The following is a 15,377-nucleotide window of genomic DNA, read 5'->3' as shown; positions in this document are numbered from 1 at the left end:
ACGGTCACAGCAAGCTTTATCAGAACCGACTGTCGTAGAAATAGGTCCGCTCGGCGTCGTAAATGTTCTCACGCCCCTCCCCCCCCCCCCCGGACATCTTGGTCTGTCCCCAGCGCCTGTGGCCTCCCGGGTAGGCAGCCCCGCGCGACACCCTTGCGTCGCACACCACTTGATGTCTACGCGGCGGTCGTCAGGCTGACGCCAACCCGGAACCCTCCGTCCCACACGTTTGTTGCACCACTTCGAAAAGCAGACAAACGCTGGCATTAAAGTGCAAGTGTAAATAAATGCACTCGTTTACAGATAGTTTGAAGGTATTTTAATTCGCACACACACACCGCTTCTGCACGCTCTTTTTTTTTTCTCCCCCAGCCCGACCTGGAGCAAGACAAGTCCTCGTGCTTTCCACGGATATGAGGGACCACACACACTCACGCTCGTGCTTGCGAGCCCCCCCCCCCTCCCCGCTTGCTGCCGCACACACGCATACAAGTGCGTGCGCAAACGCGCCTTCGGCGACTGACCATGACGTTTCACGGCCACTTTTCTTCGAAGGCTGAGAAAGACCACGCTCTGGTTGCCGCGTCCATCGGGGCGCAGTGTCTGCCTGTGCAACGCCCTTGGCCTGCTGGAAGAGGGGAGGTGATCCTGTTCACTATTCGCACACTTCGGCTTTTCGACGAGTGAGCACCAGGATGCTTTCACGAAGGCACGCCACACCGAGCCGTCCGCACGTGTGCACGTTTATCGATCACTTGTCTTGAAATGTCTGAATTCGTTAAATAGAGATACTCTTCGTAGGAATGATAATCGATCGGAACTACTCACAGGTCTAATCATTCAGGTTGAACTCACTTAAGAATACACAATATTTTATTTTAAACCAGGTTTTAGAGACGCACAATCAATGCAATGTATGTACCTAAATAAAGTTTATTTATTCATAATAAAATAATGAAATGATCTATTAATTAAAGAGGGTTTTAACTTGGAAGATGTGAGCTTGTGACTAGTTTACTCAGCAACATGACAGGTTGACAAAATTACACAACAATTTAAAAAAAATACATAAATTCATAAGAACAATATCACATAACATGGTCTATGCCATAGTTTCAATAAAGTGGAAAAAAATGCACAAGTTCTGATATGAGAAGAAGTAAGGTCTGGGAATATCAAGCAACTTTATCTTGTGAGCCCTCTACAGTTATCTCCTCCTTTTGGAAGAAAATCCTTGCACTGCTGAGACTATAATGAAGAAGTTCAAACTCCTGCAACATTAAAAATCAAATATAATTTTTTTTCCAAAGAAAGGTTAGATTTTTTTAAGTAAAATGCATAAAGAGCTATAAATTAATTTTACCTGCTGGTAGACATCAAGCCTGCGGGCCGTGAGTGTCATGGTTTGCTGTAGTTTTTCATCTTCTTGGCCTCGGCTGGAGCCTTTCTGATCAGCTAGAGCTGCCTTTTCTAGAGCATACTTTCCCTGCACCGACTCAAACCAATGGAGTGCATCCCACTCTGCCTGAAGTCCAAGGAGAGACAAGATGTATGCAATACCCATGGCAAAACCATCATCTGTGAATGCAGCATTTCCTTTGTTTTTCTTGGTGAGGCGTTCTTTTGCGGCTATTATATACTCCACAAAATTTATAGTTAGTGGAGGAATCATTATGTGGAAATTACGAAGATGATTATTCTCTGGCTTACGGAACTCTCCAGAGAAAACATTCACCAAAAGCTTGAAATACTCAGTGCCTTCAGCAAAATTCCTTCCCAAATTTTCAATTACATGGTCAAGCTGCTTTGCTGCATTGACACATGTTTCAGACAAACCCTCTTTCACACACAATGATTCAAAATTAACAACGTCTTCCAGGTCAGGGACAAATCCAATGGCGTTTGAGCAGCAGTGGAGACCACCAGATCTTATCATACGAACATAACCCATAGCATTGCCTAATAAAAACAAAAAAATAAAAATATGTGTTAACTTGTTTATTTTTTAATAACCACAAAATAACTAAGATTGCATGTAATATTAAATTACCTATGTGACTTATGAGCATTCTGAATTGATCCAGGTAACTGTGCCCTTGTGGAGTTATTCCAAGCTTTCTGATTCCACGGTTAAATTTATCAGCTCTCTCATAAGAATACTTTTGCTCTAACTGTGTTTTGTTTTCACGAAAAAATCTTAAATCTTTCAAAAGACGAGATTTTATATGCTCATCATACATAAATTGAGAAAAGATAAAAAACTTTTTCCGCAAAAATTGATAGGTGAAATTGACCTGAAATGAAAATGTGATTTAAGCACAAACAGACAAATCATTACACTATGCCGCAGAAAGTTTTAGGCAGATAATTTACCAGTGGTGTAGGTACTACTTACTGTGGTATTCATAATACCTGTACCATGGGTACGGATTGAATTGGCAATATGACGGATATTGATGGTATTTAAGTGCTTATTGTTGCTTGATTGCTCTACAAATATTTGATTGTTAAGATTGTAGAGGTATTTTGATACAAATATGTGAATATTACGCATGATTTCCAGCACATCAAGGCCTTGTTCAAGTGTTTGACTTGGCAAGTTGTCCTCAACCGTCACCAAATTGTTCTTGAACTTTGCTAAACAACGCATTTCCCCATAGGTTCTCCAATCGTGCAAGGCTACAGTTGTGAGATTATAAAATGTTTGATCCAGATGATGTTCTACATAGCCTGAAAAAATGTCAAAGAGTTATTTATTTTTTTTAAATTAAAATGGAAAGCGTGTGGGATTAATATCAAGAGGTAACAAAACTAACCCTTAATATCAATGTATTTGTCGAAAAAGCGCATAGGTCTAACCCTTAAAAGTGGGCCATAATCAGGAATGCTGCTAGTAAAAGGATTTCTTTCATTTACTTGAAGATGTACATGCACTGAGAGTCTTAAACTTGTTTCAATGTCATGGCACAGAGGATCTAAAATATATTTACGCAATGATTCCCAGATTTCTTTTTCTAGCATTTCTCTCAGACACTCAGAATTGTCACCACTATTATTCACCGACCGTATGCAGTCTCGTAGAGCATAAAGCATATACTGGAACAAATATTGATTAATTGATTATTTTTTATTTTTTTTTAAGAACAGTAGTTCACTTTATTGGGCAGAGATTAAGGTCACTAACCCCCAGTCTATGAAGATCAGTTTTGGAAGCATACAAACTCTCAAAATAAATAGGGAGAACTATCCTGTGCCAATACAGGAACGAGCAATCACAAGCAGATGATAATCGCGTCTGTATGTCACAAACTGCATCAAGCTTTCTGAGAGTTCGCTACAAGAGAGAAAAAACAGGAAAAATAGTATTTGTTAGATGATGAAATAATTAAAATTATACAATAAAAAAACATGAAATTGCAAAAATAAATATGTCTTACAAGAAGTGTTACATATTCTTCATCACGAAATGTACGCCCTTGATTGGCCATTGAAAGTGCTAATCGTGAAACAAGCCTACGCTCCTTTGTCATGCAACCATACATTGCCCTTTCAACAACCAGTAAGGATGATAATACATCCAGATGCTGTTCACTGTATTTTTTGTTTTGCACCAATCCTTTCTGGAGGAGAAATGAGTAAATTTGTAATGTAGAGTATTACAGTGGAGTACAATTTTTAACTTTCAGAAGGAGACAAACATTCACCTTGGCAGAGGTAACTGTTGTTAAAGCTTGATAGAGCAAGTGTTGACTGACATGTACAACAGATCGAGAAATAGATATGGAATGCCTATGGTACATGCTCCGAATACCCTGCAAAATTTCTACCAGGCGACAAAGAGCAACAACTGAAGAACGACTCATTGGCTTTGCCAATGCAACATGAAGATTGGTGAGAGTGCGTAGTAAACGGCTCATTCCACATGCCAACTGCACTCCCTGAAAAAGGAAAAAAAAAAGGATTTTGAGATACAGCACCTTTAAATACAATATTGTAGTAGTGCAGTAAAATAGCCTTACTTGCAACAAGAGTGTACAAATATTGTTAATGTCATCAAGTTTCAGGTGAGATGACTCTTTTTGCAGGGCAGTCTCCATTTGAACCATCCAGCAGCAAGCCTTAAAAATTACAGATGTATGGATAGTTTTTTACAAAACCAAAAGGGTAAATAATCAAAATTTACAGTATTTTAAAATGCTTTACCTGTAATGAATGAAGCTGGACCTCCTTGGGAAGACTTTGAGCTTTAAGGGTTAAAAATGCTTGTCTTGCAGCAGAAACCTGTTGCTGAGCTTTCTTGTCAATAACTTTGTTCAGTTGTGGAATGTGTGAAAGAAGAAATTGTTCTGGGAACCACACAATGTTGGCATAGAGTGTAACAGCTGGTATCTAGACAGTGAATATTAGGAAAAATAGTAACTGAACATCACTCATTCTTAGCTATGTATCTTGAAGAACAAGATTACTCACCTTTTTGTTGATATCCCAAAGTTGCTTGAAGACCTTTTTGTCTAATGATCCAAAGAGGCTAAAATTCGTCACCAAAAGAGCACTTAGTTTTACCCATCGTGACCAATGGTCTGCATCTTGGAGCTCAGCAGGTCTTGTTTCAAGTTCAAGCAGAGCAGACCTTACAAAGCCAGTTAGTTCATCTCCAACAGCAGGGCAACGTGCACCCAAACCAGTAAGTTGCTGCATAACCAACTGTAAGACAATAATTATAAAAATATCTGGTTAACTAAAATAACAATTGAAAATTGTTAAGAAATAGGAAAAGTATGAATTGGTTAGATTATTTTTAACCTGAAAAATTTTTCCACTTAAAAGGGTGCTTTCATAATCCCCAACAAGTTTTTCTAGTGCACGCATTTTCTCAGTTTGAATTCCTACAGCAGCAGGATCATGGTGCACAGACTTCAGCATACGTCTGAACAATGTCCAATGGTCATGCAGAGTACTTTGATTTCTAAGCATTTCATCAATTGTGATCAAAGCAACTAAAAGATCACCCAGATGTTCTAAAACTTCCTATAAATGGAAGGAAACAATTGGTACTGTAGTGAAAATATGAATGTACATCCAACAGCCAACCAAGACCTCAAAATAATATATCAAACACAGACTGAAATACCTGAAAGTGAACTTCTGAGGCACACACAAGCGGCTTCCCATTATACTGAGTAGAATAAAGAGCACTTAACTGGGCAACTAGCTCTTGACCCACCTGACTGCATCTTTTCACCCATGACCATAATGACTGAAGTTTGGGTAGGAATCGTGCCACTTGCACCTGCCATTCCCCTTCAGGTAATGACTCACTCTCATCTGAAATTTTCAGAAAGTTTTATAAAAATGGAATTAACGTGTTAAAGAAGACATACAATACCACAAAACTCACCTCCTTCACCATAGTAAAGTATAGCATCATAGAATGATGCACAGGCTTCTTTTGTTAGAAGATCAACTTCTGAGCAGAGAACTGCAAACACACTAAGAACTTTACTGAGAATTTTATTGTCGGTCTCTACAAGTTCCAAAAGGCTAATTTTTTCATATGCAGGGAACTGAAAAAGATGGGGAATGATCAGTGGAAATTTACATCTCACATCTTTCCTTATAATTCATCCATCTGACAATCAACTCACATGTAATATTATGGGGTCGATTGTTATATCCCAGGAGTCTGAGATATGATCTTCAAGAGCTTCTTCAATACCCCGAAGCTGGGAGCTATATTCTTCCAGAAATGAACCAAAGCTACGAAGTTGTACTTCTCCTGCAATTTCTGAAAGCAGGTAAAGAAAGATATTGTCATTCCAATGAGAAAGCATACCAATAAAGGTCTCAAAAACAATGAAGATGGGTCATAAGGGGTCAGCAGAAGTTTATGTAACTACAGCATGCATGATATAAAAATGGATCAAGTGATATAAACCAATTACAAAATCATCTAGTGGTAGAGAAATATAGCAAAGTTCTCAAATTGAATAAAAAATGGACAACACACAGGACAAAAATATACCAAATCCCTCCCCTTTTTTAAAATAAATTATCTTAAAAGAAAATACTTACTGTGAGTGCCATCTTCAACCTTTTCAAAATCCCACTCTGATATGTTGAGCATTGCATTGAACAACACAACAAAATTGGGAATTCAGGAGAGACAGGTTTACATGAATACGCTACGCAGATACCATATCGAATTTAAATGACGAAACCATCCAAAACCCATCTGACAGATAACCTAGTAGGCGTAAGTAAATATATCCATCCTCATCATAATTTCTCTTTTAAAAACTCCTAGCCTCTGAGCAGAGACTCATGCATTATATTTGGAATAGACATGGCAATAGCAATACGGTGCCACAAGACGGTCCAATTTTTACTTCGCTATGAGAAATTTTTCATCGCAACAATGCTGCCCAATGCTGCCAATAGGAGAAGTAAGAGACTAGGCGACAAGTACTTATTCAAAAAACTGCATTTCTTTTTTTTCCTTGCTTGTATTTTAATGTTATTAACATTACCATTCGGTTTTACAAAATGAAAACTAATGACATTTCAGTCACTGCTCAAAAATGTGAAGTGCAATTGAAGGGGACAACAATGGAAAGCTACGGAGTCAAGCAAGATGGCCGAATGGAGGTGGATGTTTTGTCTTGTGTAGAGGAGCGTTTTGCAGTTATGCACTAACACAGTTTGTGATATATCGTATATATCCTCGTCCCTAATTTAAAACCGTTGTTCAAGGTATCAATTCATAGTTTATGAATACCACTTAATGCTTAGTTCTTTTTATCCAACTTTCTTCAAGTTACTAGTAATCTAAACTGGAAAATCAGAGATAACTACCTGGAAAATCTAGGAGTTATCTCAGATTTTATTTCATTTGTCCTTCTACCTTTCACAGTTTTCTTTTTAAAATTTGTAGTCCTTACCTCTTCATGATTGTCTTAATGTAAGCTAGCCTCAACACTAACATACACTTCACATTTGATTAACAATCCTTGTCTTTTCTTTGCAGGCTTTGAATACTTGTATTATGATTTAAATTGTCATCTTCAACTACTTTCAATGTCGGGATCAAGTAGTCAACAGTCACAGCAGCAGCCCCCTCCGGCTCCACTTTCAAAGACAAATGCTGAGCGTCTTCTGAAAGATAATAAATGCAGATTCAAGCAATATGACTGTTCTCTCTCTCGTCTCGAAGGTTACAATTATTGTATGCAACATATTTTGGAAGACAAAAATGCTCCATACAAGCCTTGTAGCTTTGTCTTTGCATATAATGGTAGGCCATGCCTTAAACCTGCTTCCAAAGCAGATCATCGCAACAAAGGGTGTGTAGTAAGAAACCATTTGTCAAGTTGGGTGAAGATTCGGAGAGTATTTGGAAAGTCAGCCTTCATGCAAGTACTTTTCAATTTTAATTATTTCTAGGTTGTGCCCTGTACATGCCAGAAAAGAAGAGCTGAAGAGGCAGAAAGCATCCTTACGACATTTTCCTCCACCATCTACAGAATCATTATTATCAAGTTTAGGGCATTATGTTTCATCTGAAACTGCCCAAAGCCCTGACAATCCAATTAAGGAGGAAAGCTCGGATGAACCCCTTGATCCATTCTGTAAGTACTGCCGATTATGCAAGTATGTTTTGTTTACAATTTATTTTGTATCATCTATCCTCTTTTTCCCTTATTTTTCAGTGGATGTTGATGCAGTTACAGTGAACTCTTCATCATCTCGTATTCTGGATTATGCTAGTGAATCAGATTCTGATGTAGATGCTGCAATGCTTGATGTTACTTGGAAAGGTGGTGATGCTGATGCAGACTCAAGTGATGCCGAAAGTGTTGATAGCCAGCAAGAAGATCTCCTTAAGTATGCTCTTCTTTATTTCTTTTTTTTTTTAAATGTGTTTTTTTCTATAAGGTAAGTTCTTGTTTAATTTTTTTTGTGCTTGACTTTTTTGTAGACATGCTGGGGTCTATACCTCAGAAGAAGCTATGCAAGTAACAAGGGATAAGCTTATACGACTTCAGTCTTTATACATTGAACAATTTAGAAGACTTCAACATGTGCTAAGAGAACGAAGACGCAAATATCTTCATAGTCTGAAACGAGAAAAAGAATCCTTAAGTAAGCAGTACAATTTTATAACATTTTGATTGAACCTCAATCAATTCTACTATTGTTAACTCTTTTTTCCTTTTTATTGTGGCATATGTAAAGAGGTCATAATTGAGCATTTTGAATTGCAGGTAGTATAAGTAGTCAACCCCGTAGTTCCCCCCGCGAACAGAAGTTATATGAAAAGTTGAAAGCCTTGAATCACTACCATAGAAGGAATGGAGTTGAAGCTGTCCTTCACAAGAAAGCTTTAGAAAGAAGGGCTTCTGTAAGTAGATTTTTTTTTACTTCTTTTTCAATTAATATCAGATTGATTCTTTGTTTTGTGTTTTTAATTTTTAACATTTTTCTGTGATTATAGGTAACTGATGGTATGAATGTACGACCAGCGCCTTTTCCCAAATGTGTGTATACTGAGGGCGGTGTTAAATGTGGGGCAAGAAGTCTACCTGTATCAAAGTACTGTCCCAAGCACATCTTACAGGACACTCATCAAGTTTTGTTCCGACCTTGTGGCTGCAAAATTGGTTCTGACAGTGAATGCAAAGAACCTCTGCCTGACATAGCAGAGGATGCATTTTGTGTTTATCACACTGTTGTTCCGGTCTTGCCCAAAACAAAGGTATGGTAAAATTGAGTATCTCATGCATTGTCATTTATGTTTTAGTTGGTTATGCATTACTCAGTATGTTGCTTTAATTTAAACTCAGATTTTATTCTGTCTTAGATTGAGCTTGTTGAGCCAAAGACTGAAGAAACTTCAGTATCAAAAGAGGGAGTAGAAACGCACCATCAGGAGGAGGAGATTAAACAGTTAAGCTTACAATTGCAAGAACAACTGGAGCAACAAGACGTTCAAGGACTTACATTACCAGACACCATTGGACCTGAAATGGACATGGTCCTCGACTCAAAAGATCAGAGCTTTCTCAATGCTTTCTGATTCAAAATTGTAAAATCTTATTGTTTTTATTTTCCGTAAACCAAATATATCAATTTGTAATTCAGTGAAATAAATTTGAACATCCTTTCAAACAAAGGAAGGACCTGTTCAGCACCACAAACTTCATAAGCGCATTCTTACGATTCTTTTGAACCTTTTTTTTTTTATCTGAGGCGCCTGGTGCCACACTTCTGCCAACCTAAGAATCCATCCCGGACTTTCGTACAAGCAGCAGCTGCGTGGAGTCTAATATCTAATTTTCGTTCTGTCAGTAAGTATATGTTGCTGTGCTGAAAGGAAATGAACGTCAGGTCCTATCCTCAACTACTTTCATTTTTTCCTTAGGTTGGGACCAGTGTGTCTCGAGGTCACTCAGTGACGAAGGCGCCGTTCCGCAACTTCTCATACAGCAGTCAGTCGTGATCGAGCGTTTGTTGTTGCCTTGTTGACTTTAAACTCGAAATTTGTTGTTGTTTATTTGTGTGTCATTCTCAACTTCAAGTCGTTTCTGCTTGTTTGATTCTCACGAATTCGCAGGTAATCTTGAATTTTACCTGTTTTTCTATAGTACCAGTAAACTTAACATCACTGTGCGTGAAATCTGTTCGGCGCTGCAAATTTAAATGAAACAGTTTGCAAGATTGCGTAATACCTCAACCTACATGCCATTAACGAGATTTGCATCTAAGTTTCAAAGCAATTGTTTTCATATTTCATGACTACTAAGCATCTGCCCCGGTGCACAAGGTCAAAGTTTCTGTTTGTGTGTCATTGTGCAATACCTATGTTCATCATCACAAACGAAACCTAACCCTATTAATAAGTCCTTGACTTTCTTGAATAAGTCTATCTGAGACTGATGAAAAGGTTACACTCGCTGTGGCCGATTTGCAGGGATTTAATCTTTTATGCTAAATCCATCCCAATAGTTGGCCTTCAGTGCACCTTTTCTTCAATCCATAGTGATTGTTCCACTTCTGGCTGAGGATCTATCACATTACCTACTAGACCATTTTATTACTGGCACTTAATCCATATGTTTTTTTTTTTTTATTTTCAGAATGGCGCCAAGAAACAAAGAAAATAAGGAGTCCAAGCGGCGTGGTGGTGGTAGTAGCTCTAGAGAGGAGTCTGATAAAGAATGGGAAAAAGATGGAGAGGAGTATCGCAAGAGAAGGGACAGAAACAATCAGGTACGAATAACAATATCAAAAAATCCTTTTTAGTGGCATGGTAATATTGTAGTTACAACGGATTTCTCCCTGTCCCTTGTTTATGACCTCTATTTTATTTGCCCCTTCAATAATGGATTTCTGTTTAGAACTATCTTGGCCACAGTTCCCTCGAATCTATTTTATGTAGGTTTCATTAGTATATGTTGTATTTTTTTAATGTAACAGGCTGTACGAAGGAGCCGAGTTAAAAGCAGAATGCGTACTCAGCAAACTCTGGAGCGTGTGAACCAGTTGAAGACAGAAAACGAGCTCTTAGAAGAAAAAATTCGGCTCCTCACAAAAGAACTAGGATTTTTAAAAGACCTCTTTCTTGCCCACACTGGTAAATACATACGCTCATTGATTGTTCAATAGTCATGGAAGGATAATTTAATATGCCTCTGTGTTACTTTCAATAATTATTCATGATTACTTCCGATTGCAGGCAATGGCAGTATAGATTTAAAAGACTTGGATCTTGAACAGCTCTTGAGAGATGACTCTAAAGATGCTACAGCATCTACAAGTTCAAGTTCTAGCACCCCAGCAACTAGCACATCAAGATCACGTTCATCAAAACACCATTAATTTTTTCAGTATTAGCGTTATGTTTTTAACTTACCAAAGCAGTACACAAGTCCATGTTGTACTGACCAATTTTTCGCAACTGAATTTGGGTTAAACCTAAAGAAATGCAGAATGCTCTCGCCTTATTTTTAGCAGTTGTGGGCAGATGTTGTCGTTGTCCCAAGTTCTAATTTGAAAATGATTTTTGTTCAGTATGTTAGTACTGTATTTCAAAAATGCAATCACCTTGTATTCTTCCATGTCATTCAATGCAGTTAAAATAGGCTAACTGTAGTTGATTGTATCACTCTTTATAATAGTTTCTTAACATTTTATGTGAAGAAGTTTGTGTGTTGTTTATAAATGTTGCATTTCCATATGACATCAGATGATTAATACTTCATGTGGGTCCTCATTTTGAGTTTTGTAACTTTCTAAGTTTTAAAAAAAATTAAGCTGTCTGGCCCTTAAGATGACAGGTAGTATATTTGTTGCGATGTCTCACTTTCCATTCAATGCGACTTCAATGTTTTAGTATTATATTCATGTCTCTGCTTTAAAAAGTTTTGTGTTTGTTCAGTGTATTTCTTAATTGTAAGCAGCATCTTGAGTTGAGGCATTTTCTTGAGTACACTGTTTGCTACTGTAGTTGTTAGCTTCAACATACATTTAAAATAGCAATAGCAGATGTATTGACAGGTGAAAATTTTCTAATTCCTATCAGTTTGTTCCTTGACAGGGGAGCATTGTATTCTCTGTGTTTAAAGGAATCTTGTATTTTGTGTTTTTGTGTCCTTGAAATCACAAAAAATAGGGGAGGGTGGGAGTTTTTTTTCTTACCTGAAAATTTGTCATATAATAACGTCAGCGTGTTCTAAGATTGATATACCTCTGCCAAACAGTAAAATTCAAGCCCCCATCTTTTTTTTTTTTTTAGGAAGCAGCATTATGAGTTAGATCTATCAAGATCTTAAAATTTATTAAATTTCATTTTTTTTGATTTTTTTTTTTTTGTTAATGATGATGTATGTATATAATTGTTGTATGTACTGTGCTCAAGTGAGCCATTAGTTTTTACTGTTATAGGTCTATCTATGTTTGAAAACTTAATAATTTTATGACATTGTGTTTGTTTTAGTGAGGAAATGCATTTTGCTCATTTTTCATTTATGTATTTATAATATTTATTATCTGTCTATTCTTAGAAGCTCTCTGATCAAATCTTTATTTGCTTGTCATGCAAATTTTGTGACGCGTCGTTTAGCTCATCATCAGAACCAATCATGGATTAAAGTTTTTAGCATTTTGTAGGGATTTTTTGTAGTAACGTTGAGCCAGAGATAGTACTTCAACAATTTAGCTGTACTGTCATTCCTTTGACTTTGAACTGTTCTGTATAGCAGATAAAGTAATACAATTAGTGCAGCAACTTTCAAACCTGCCTGATTAATTAAATGCTGGTCAACCTTTTCCATGTTTGGCCTTTTTTTCACACAACTTTGTTTTTGTAATGTCCGTTGTGAAGCCTAGGCATCCATCCAGTCCCCAGTTATAACCATTTGTACTCTTGCCTGCTCTGCCCCCTTTTTCTTTGGAGAGGCGTGGGAAAGTATGCTGTACTTTTGAATAAGTCTGTTTGTAAAAAAGAAAATTATTGTTCACAATAATTTATTTGATGTGATTCTGATTTACATACTTCATTTTCCCTTTCTAGAGGTTCTTGGCACACATAGTTCTCTTGTTGACCTGCAGGTCTGTAGACCTATATACACGTCCAATTTGGACAATGTTTTCTAGGATAATATTTTGCTTTGATTCATTGCTACATTCTGTACGTACAAAGCCATAGGTACCTTGAAACTAATAATGACAAGTTCAAACTTCCGAAATCAGAGTATCCCACTCTACTGCATCCTCTGTACAAAAGAACCATTAATTAACACATTGAGTGTGGTCACAATATTCCCAGAAGCTGAATGAAAAACCATATGCACTCAACATGTTAACTATTACAATGTTGTATTACAAATAATATTTACAAAAGAAAACAAATATGACACATATACATACATTAGAGAAAGTGGTTTTAAGAAGTAAGTTAAAAATAAATTCCTTGAGCATATTTCAATTATGTATACATGTATACAATGTACACAATGCAAATGTACAGAGCGATGAGAGGCAAAATGTTAGTAATGAAAATTATTATTGAAACTTTTTGTTGCCAGGAGTAGACTTAGAAGGAAACGGATCAAAGAGCAAGGAAAAGGGAAGGAAAGAAAAATCAACCAATCCCTAATAGTTCAGTACTCAGAAGAAGAATTAGAACTGTCTCTTAAAATACGTTTCCTGCCAAGTCTGTTCTCATGTTATAACAAGTCAGGCCACATATAATTACAAATAGGGGCATAGAGATAAGAAGGTGAGAACAGTGAGACACCTCAATGACTTTGTGTCCCACTATCTCTTTTAAGTATTAAACCCTACAGAAAAAAAAACTCTACAAAAACATACAAAACAAAAAAAAAGGTCAGTCTTCTAGTTCGACAATATACGTTGGACGTAAATTCAGATATGAATTTCGCATCTGCCAAAAATTGTTTATGGTGCTTTCCATTTGCCATTGTTCGTATATGTCCTCGTCGTCAGTCACTAGCGTGCCATTCAGTCCCGCCTGAAGCACGTCTCTACTCTCGACTATTTGACCCTCAACTCTTTGATATACTAACTTCCACCACCGGCTGTTGTACCTCCCTCGCCTGTATCACTTTTGTTCGTTTGAACTCAGGCCTTTGAAGTTGATTGAGAGCTGCAAGACTAAATAAGATGTAAAATAATAGAAAATGGCAGAAAACAATAACTTAGTGATTTGCATCAATGAGTGTCAAATCGTTGTCCAAACGACACTTTTCTCACTGGTAAGGCAGGGTGGTCGGCCGTGGAGAGCACACTAAGAGCAAGGTCGGGAATAGCATGGCATTCCCTTTATCACAAATTCATTTGAGCTCCTTCCCGTCATCCGATGATGCTGGAGAAGTCTGGAATCCTGAGCCCCGAGAAGCCTCCGTTCGGCGGCGGCCTCAGGACGCGGGGGTTCCTCCGGGAGGCGCGTGGTGGTGGGCCGCCGGGCCCTCTCCGGAAGGGTGGTGGCGGGGCGAGCAGCTCCGGGGGCAGCTGCCGCCCGGACCCGGGCCGGCGGCTGGGCGCCGTCGTGAACTCGATGTGCTGCGAGGGGCCCAGGTCGGGGCCGGAGGCCGGCGCCGCAGCCGCGTCGATGGGCTCGAGGAGGAAGCCGCACTGCGCCATGCACACGTCGTCGCGGAGGATCGAGTCGCGGCTCGCCTCGCGCATCAGCTGGCCGCAGTCCGTGATGCGCAGCGAGGCGCACTGCGCGCCCTCCTCGGTGCAGATGCACGACGTGCAGGGCGACGGCAGGGACGACTCTCCCACGGCCACGGACCGGCCGCCGATGTTGCAGCCCTGGTGGGTCTCCCGCCAGGCGTTGAGGTCGATGCTGGGCAGCGAGTGGCACGGAAGGCGGGGGTTCCTGTGGCGGGGAGCAGGAGGAGAGTTGAGTCAAAATTGTTTTACTTCAAGGTGTCTCCAAAATGAACGCTTGGCCGCACCACCAGGCGACGCTAAGCATAGCGCCTGTCACGCGCTGGATAGGCCAACCCGCCAAGCAGCTGTGCGAAGACGGCGGCCCGCCTCAACGCCCAACGTTCATTGTGGGATAGGTGCACCTTCCGGGACCACGAAACTTACAGGAAGTTGTTGGGCTGGTCCAGGGCCGAGCGCTGCATGTCGCTTTCGGCGTCCAGGTTGGCGCAGAGAATCTTGGACAGTGTCGCCTTCCTGATCTCCGCCAGCTGAGCTTCAGTGAAACGGCTGACCGGGTCATCGTTTTCGTACCTGCAGACGCAAGCGGGGTTGAGTTTCGCAAACGTAAAATGTCTTGTCTCACGGTTTTATACGGACGCGTCTGATCCTGCTGAACAAGCCGCCCCTGGAAAAATCTCCAGGACTCACCAGAAACGGTCACATTTTCTGATCTGCCTAAACTGGATGCCGATGATGCAGGCAAAGGTGGGCCCGACGAGCCCACCCTGGAGTGGCCGCTCCGACAGTCCTCCGGGGAACAGGTCGATGTCGTCCACGGTCGGGTACATGCGCTGCAGACGGGCGATCACCTCGGCGGGGATCTCGCGCGACAGGTCGTCCCACGTGGTCGCTCTCTTGAGGTTGCACAGCGCGCGGTAGTCGTTGTAAGGGCGGATGGCATGATCCCGACCTGAAGGAAGAAGAAGGCGCATTAAAACTTAGTAATCATGTTGTTATTCACGCTAACCCCATGGTGTGAACGTTTCCCGAACTGACGCGAGAGAACGTTCAGGGGCTAGCAGCCGTCTCCCCGCAGCTGCTTGGCGGGTCGGCCTACCCTACGCGGTTCAGGCGCTATCATTAGGGTGGTTCGCCCGCGTGCTTTTGGGGGCCACCTACACGGGGTTGAAAAGGGGGGGGGG

At 39.9% G+C, this 15,377-nt stretch overlaps 4 protein-coding genes across 6 annotated transcripts; 2 read left to right on the top strand and 2 right to left on the bottom strand.

Annotated features, from left to right (window-relative positions):
* Window positions 1–855: 855 nt before the first annotated feature.
* LOC113204808 (WASH complex subunit 4) lies at window positions 856–6,310 on the bottom strand. Its single transcript, XM_026420124.2, has 16 exons — window positions 6,073–6,310; window positions 5,646–5,785; window positions 5,399–5,564; window positions 5,132–5,325; window positions 4,804–5,028; window positions 4,471–4,704; window positions 4,204–4,389; window positions 4,020–4,118; window positions 3,705–3,938; window positions 3,438–3,620; window positions 3,185–3,334; window positions 2,817–3,096; window positions 2,396–2,730; window positions 2,051–2,294; window positions 1,364–1,959; window positions 856–1,271 (listed from the first exon to the last, which is right to left on the bottom strand). Exons 1-16 carry the CDS (start codon window positions 6,122–6,124, stop codon window positions 1,176–1,178), a joined length of 3,414 nt encoding a protein of 1,137 aa, XP_026275909.1. The 5' UTR covers window positions 6,125–6,310; the 3' UTR covers window positions 856–1,175.
* Window positions 6,311–6,516: 206 nt separating this feature from the next.
* Window positions 6,517–9,202, top strand: LOC113204809 (KAT8 regulatory NSL complex subunit 2). 2 transcript variants are annotated; one of them, XM_026420126.2, is made up of 8 exons: window positions 6,517–6,750; window positions 7,025–7,340; window positions 7,441–7,625; window positions 7,707–7,881; window positions 7,976–8,139; window positions 8,262–8,398; window positions 8,492–8,752; window positions 8,858–9,202. In XM_026420126.2, the coding sequence occupies exons 2-8, from the start codon at window positions 7,075–7,077 to the stop codon at window positions 9,071–9,073; spliced, it is 1,404 nt and encodes a 467-aa protein (XP_026275911.1). In that variant the 5' UTR covers window positions 6,517–6,750; window positions 7,025–7,074; the 3' UTR covers window positions 9,074–9,202. The 2 variants fall into 2 exon arrangements, with proteins under 2 accessions (XP_026275911.1, XP_026275912.1); XM_026420127.2 differs by having other exon boundaries at window positions 6,521–6,645.
* A 240-nt stretch (window positions 9,203–9,442) lies between these two features.
* On the top strand, window positions 9,443–11,292 carry LOC113204813 (CCAAT/enhancer-binding protein gamma). Of its 2 annotated transcripts, none has more exons than XM_026420131.2 (4): window positions 9,443–9,610; window positions 10,134–10,266; window positions 10,474–10,630; window positions 10,733–11,292. In XM_026420131.2, exons 2-4 carry the CDS (start codon window positions 10,135–10,137, stop codon window positions 10,873–10,875), a joined length of 432 nt encoding a protein of 143 aa, XP_026275916.1. In that variant the 5' UTR covers window positions 9,443–9,610; window position 10,134; the 3' UTR covers window positions 10,876–11,292. The 2 variants fall into 2 exon arrangements, with proteins under 2 accessions (XP_026275916.1, XP_052127248.1); XM_052271288.1 differs by lacking the exon at window positions 9,443–9,610 and adding an exon at window positions 9,800–9,940.
* Window positions 11,293–12,028: 736 nt separating this feature from the next.
* LOC127750236 (peroxidasin homolog pxn-1-like) lies at window positions 12,029–15,168 on the bottom strand. The gene is made up of 3 exons (XM_052271287.1): window positions 14,884–15,168; window positions 14,620–14,766; window positions 12,029–14,401 (listed from the first exon to the last, which is right to left on the bottom strand). The coding sequence occupies exons 1-3, from the start codon at window positions 15,165–15,167 to the stop codon at window positions 13,870–13,872; spliced, it is 963 nt and encodes a 320-aa protein (XP_052127247.1). The 5' UTR covers window position 15,168; the 3' UTR covers window positions 12,029–13,869.
* Between the last annotated feature and the right edge of the window lie 209 nt (window positions 15,169–15,377).

This window comes from Frankliniella occidentalis, unplaced genomic scaffold (assembly GCF_000697945.3).
Source record: "Frankliniella occidentalis isolate FOCC.00 unplaced genomic scaffold, Focc_3.1 Scaffold157, whole genome shotgun sequence".
Lineage (NCBI taxonomy): Eukaryota > Metazoa > Arthropoda > Insecta > Thysanoptera > Thripidae > Frankliniella > Frankliniella occidentalis.
The sequence above is the reverse complement of the archived record's forward strand: the minus strand, read 5'-3'. Positions and strand labels throughout refer to the sequence as shown.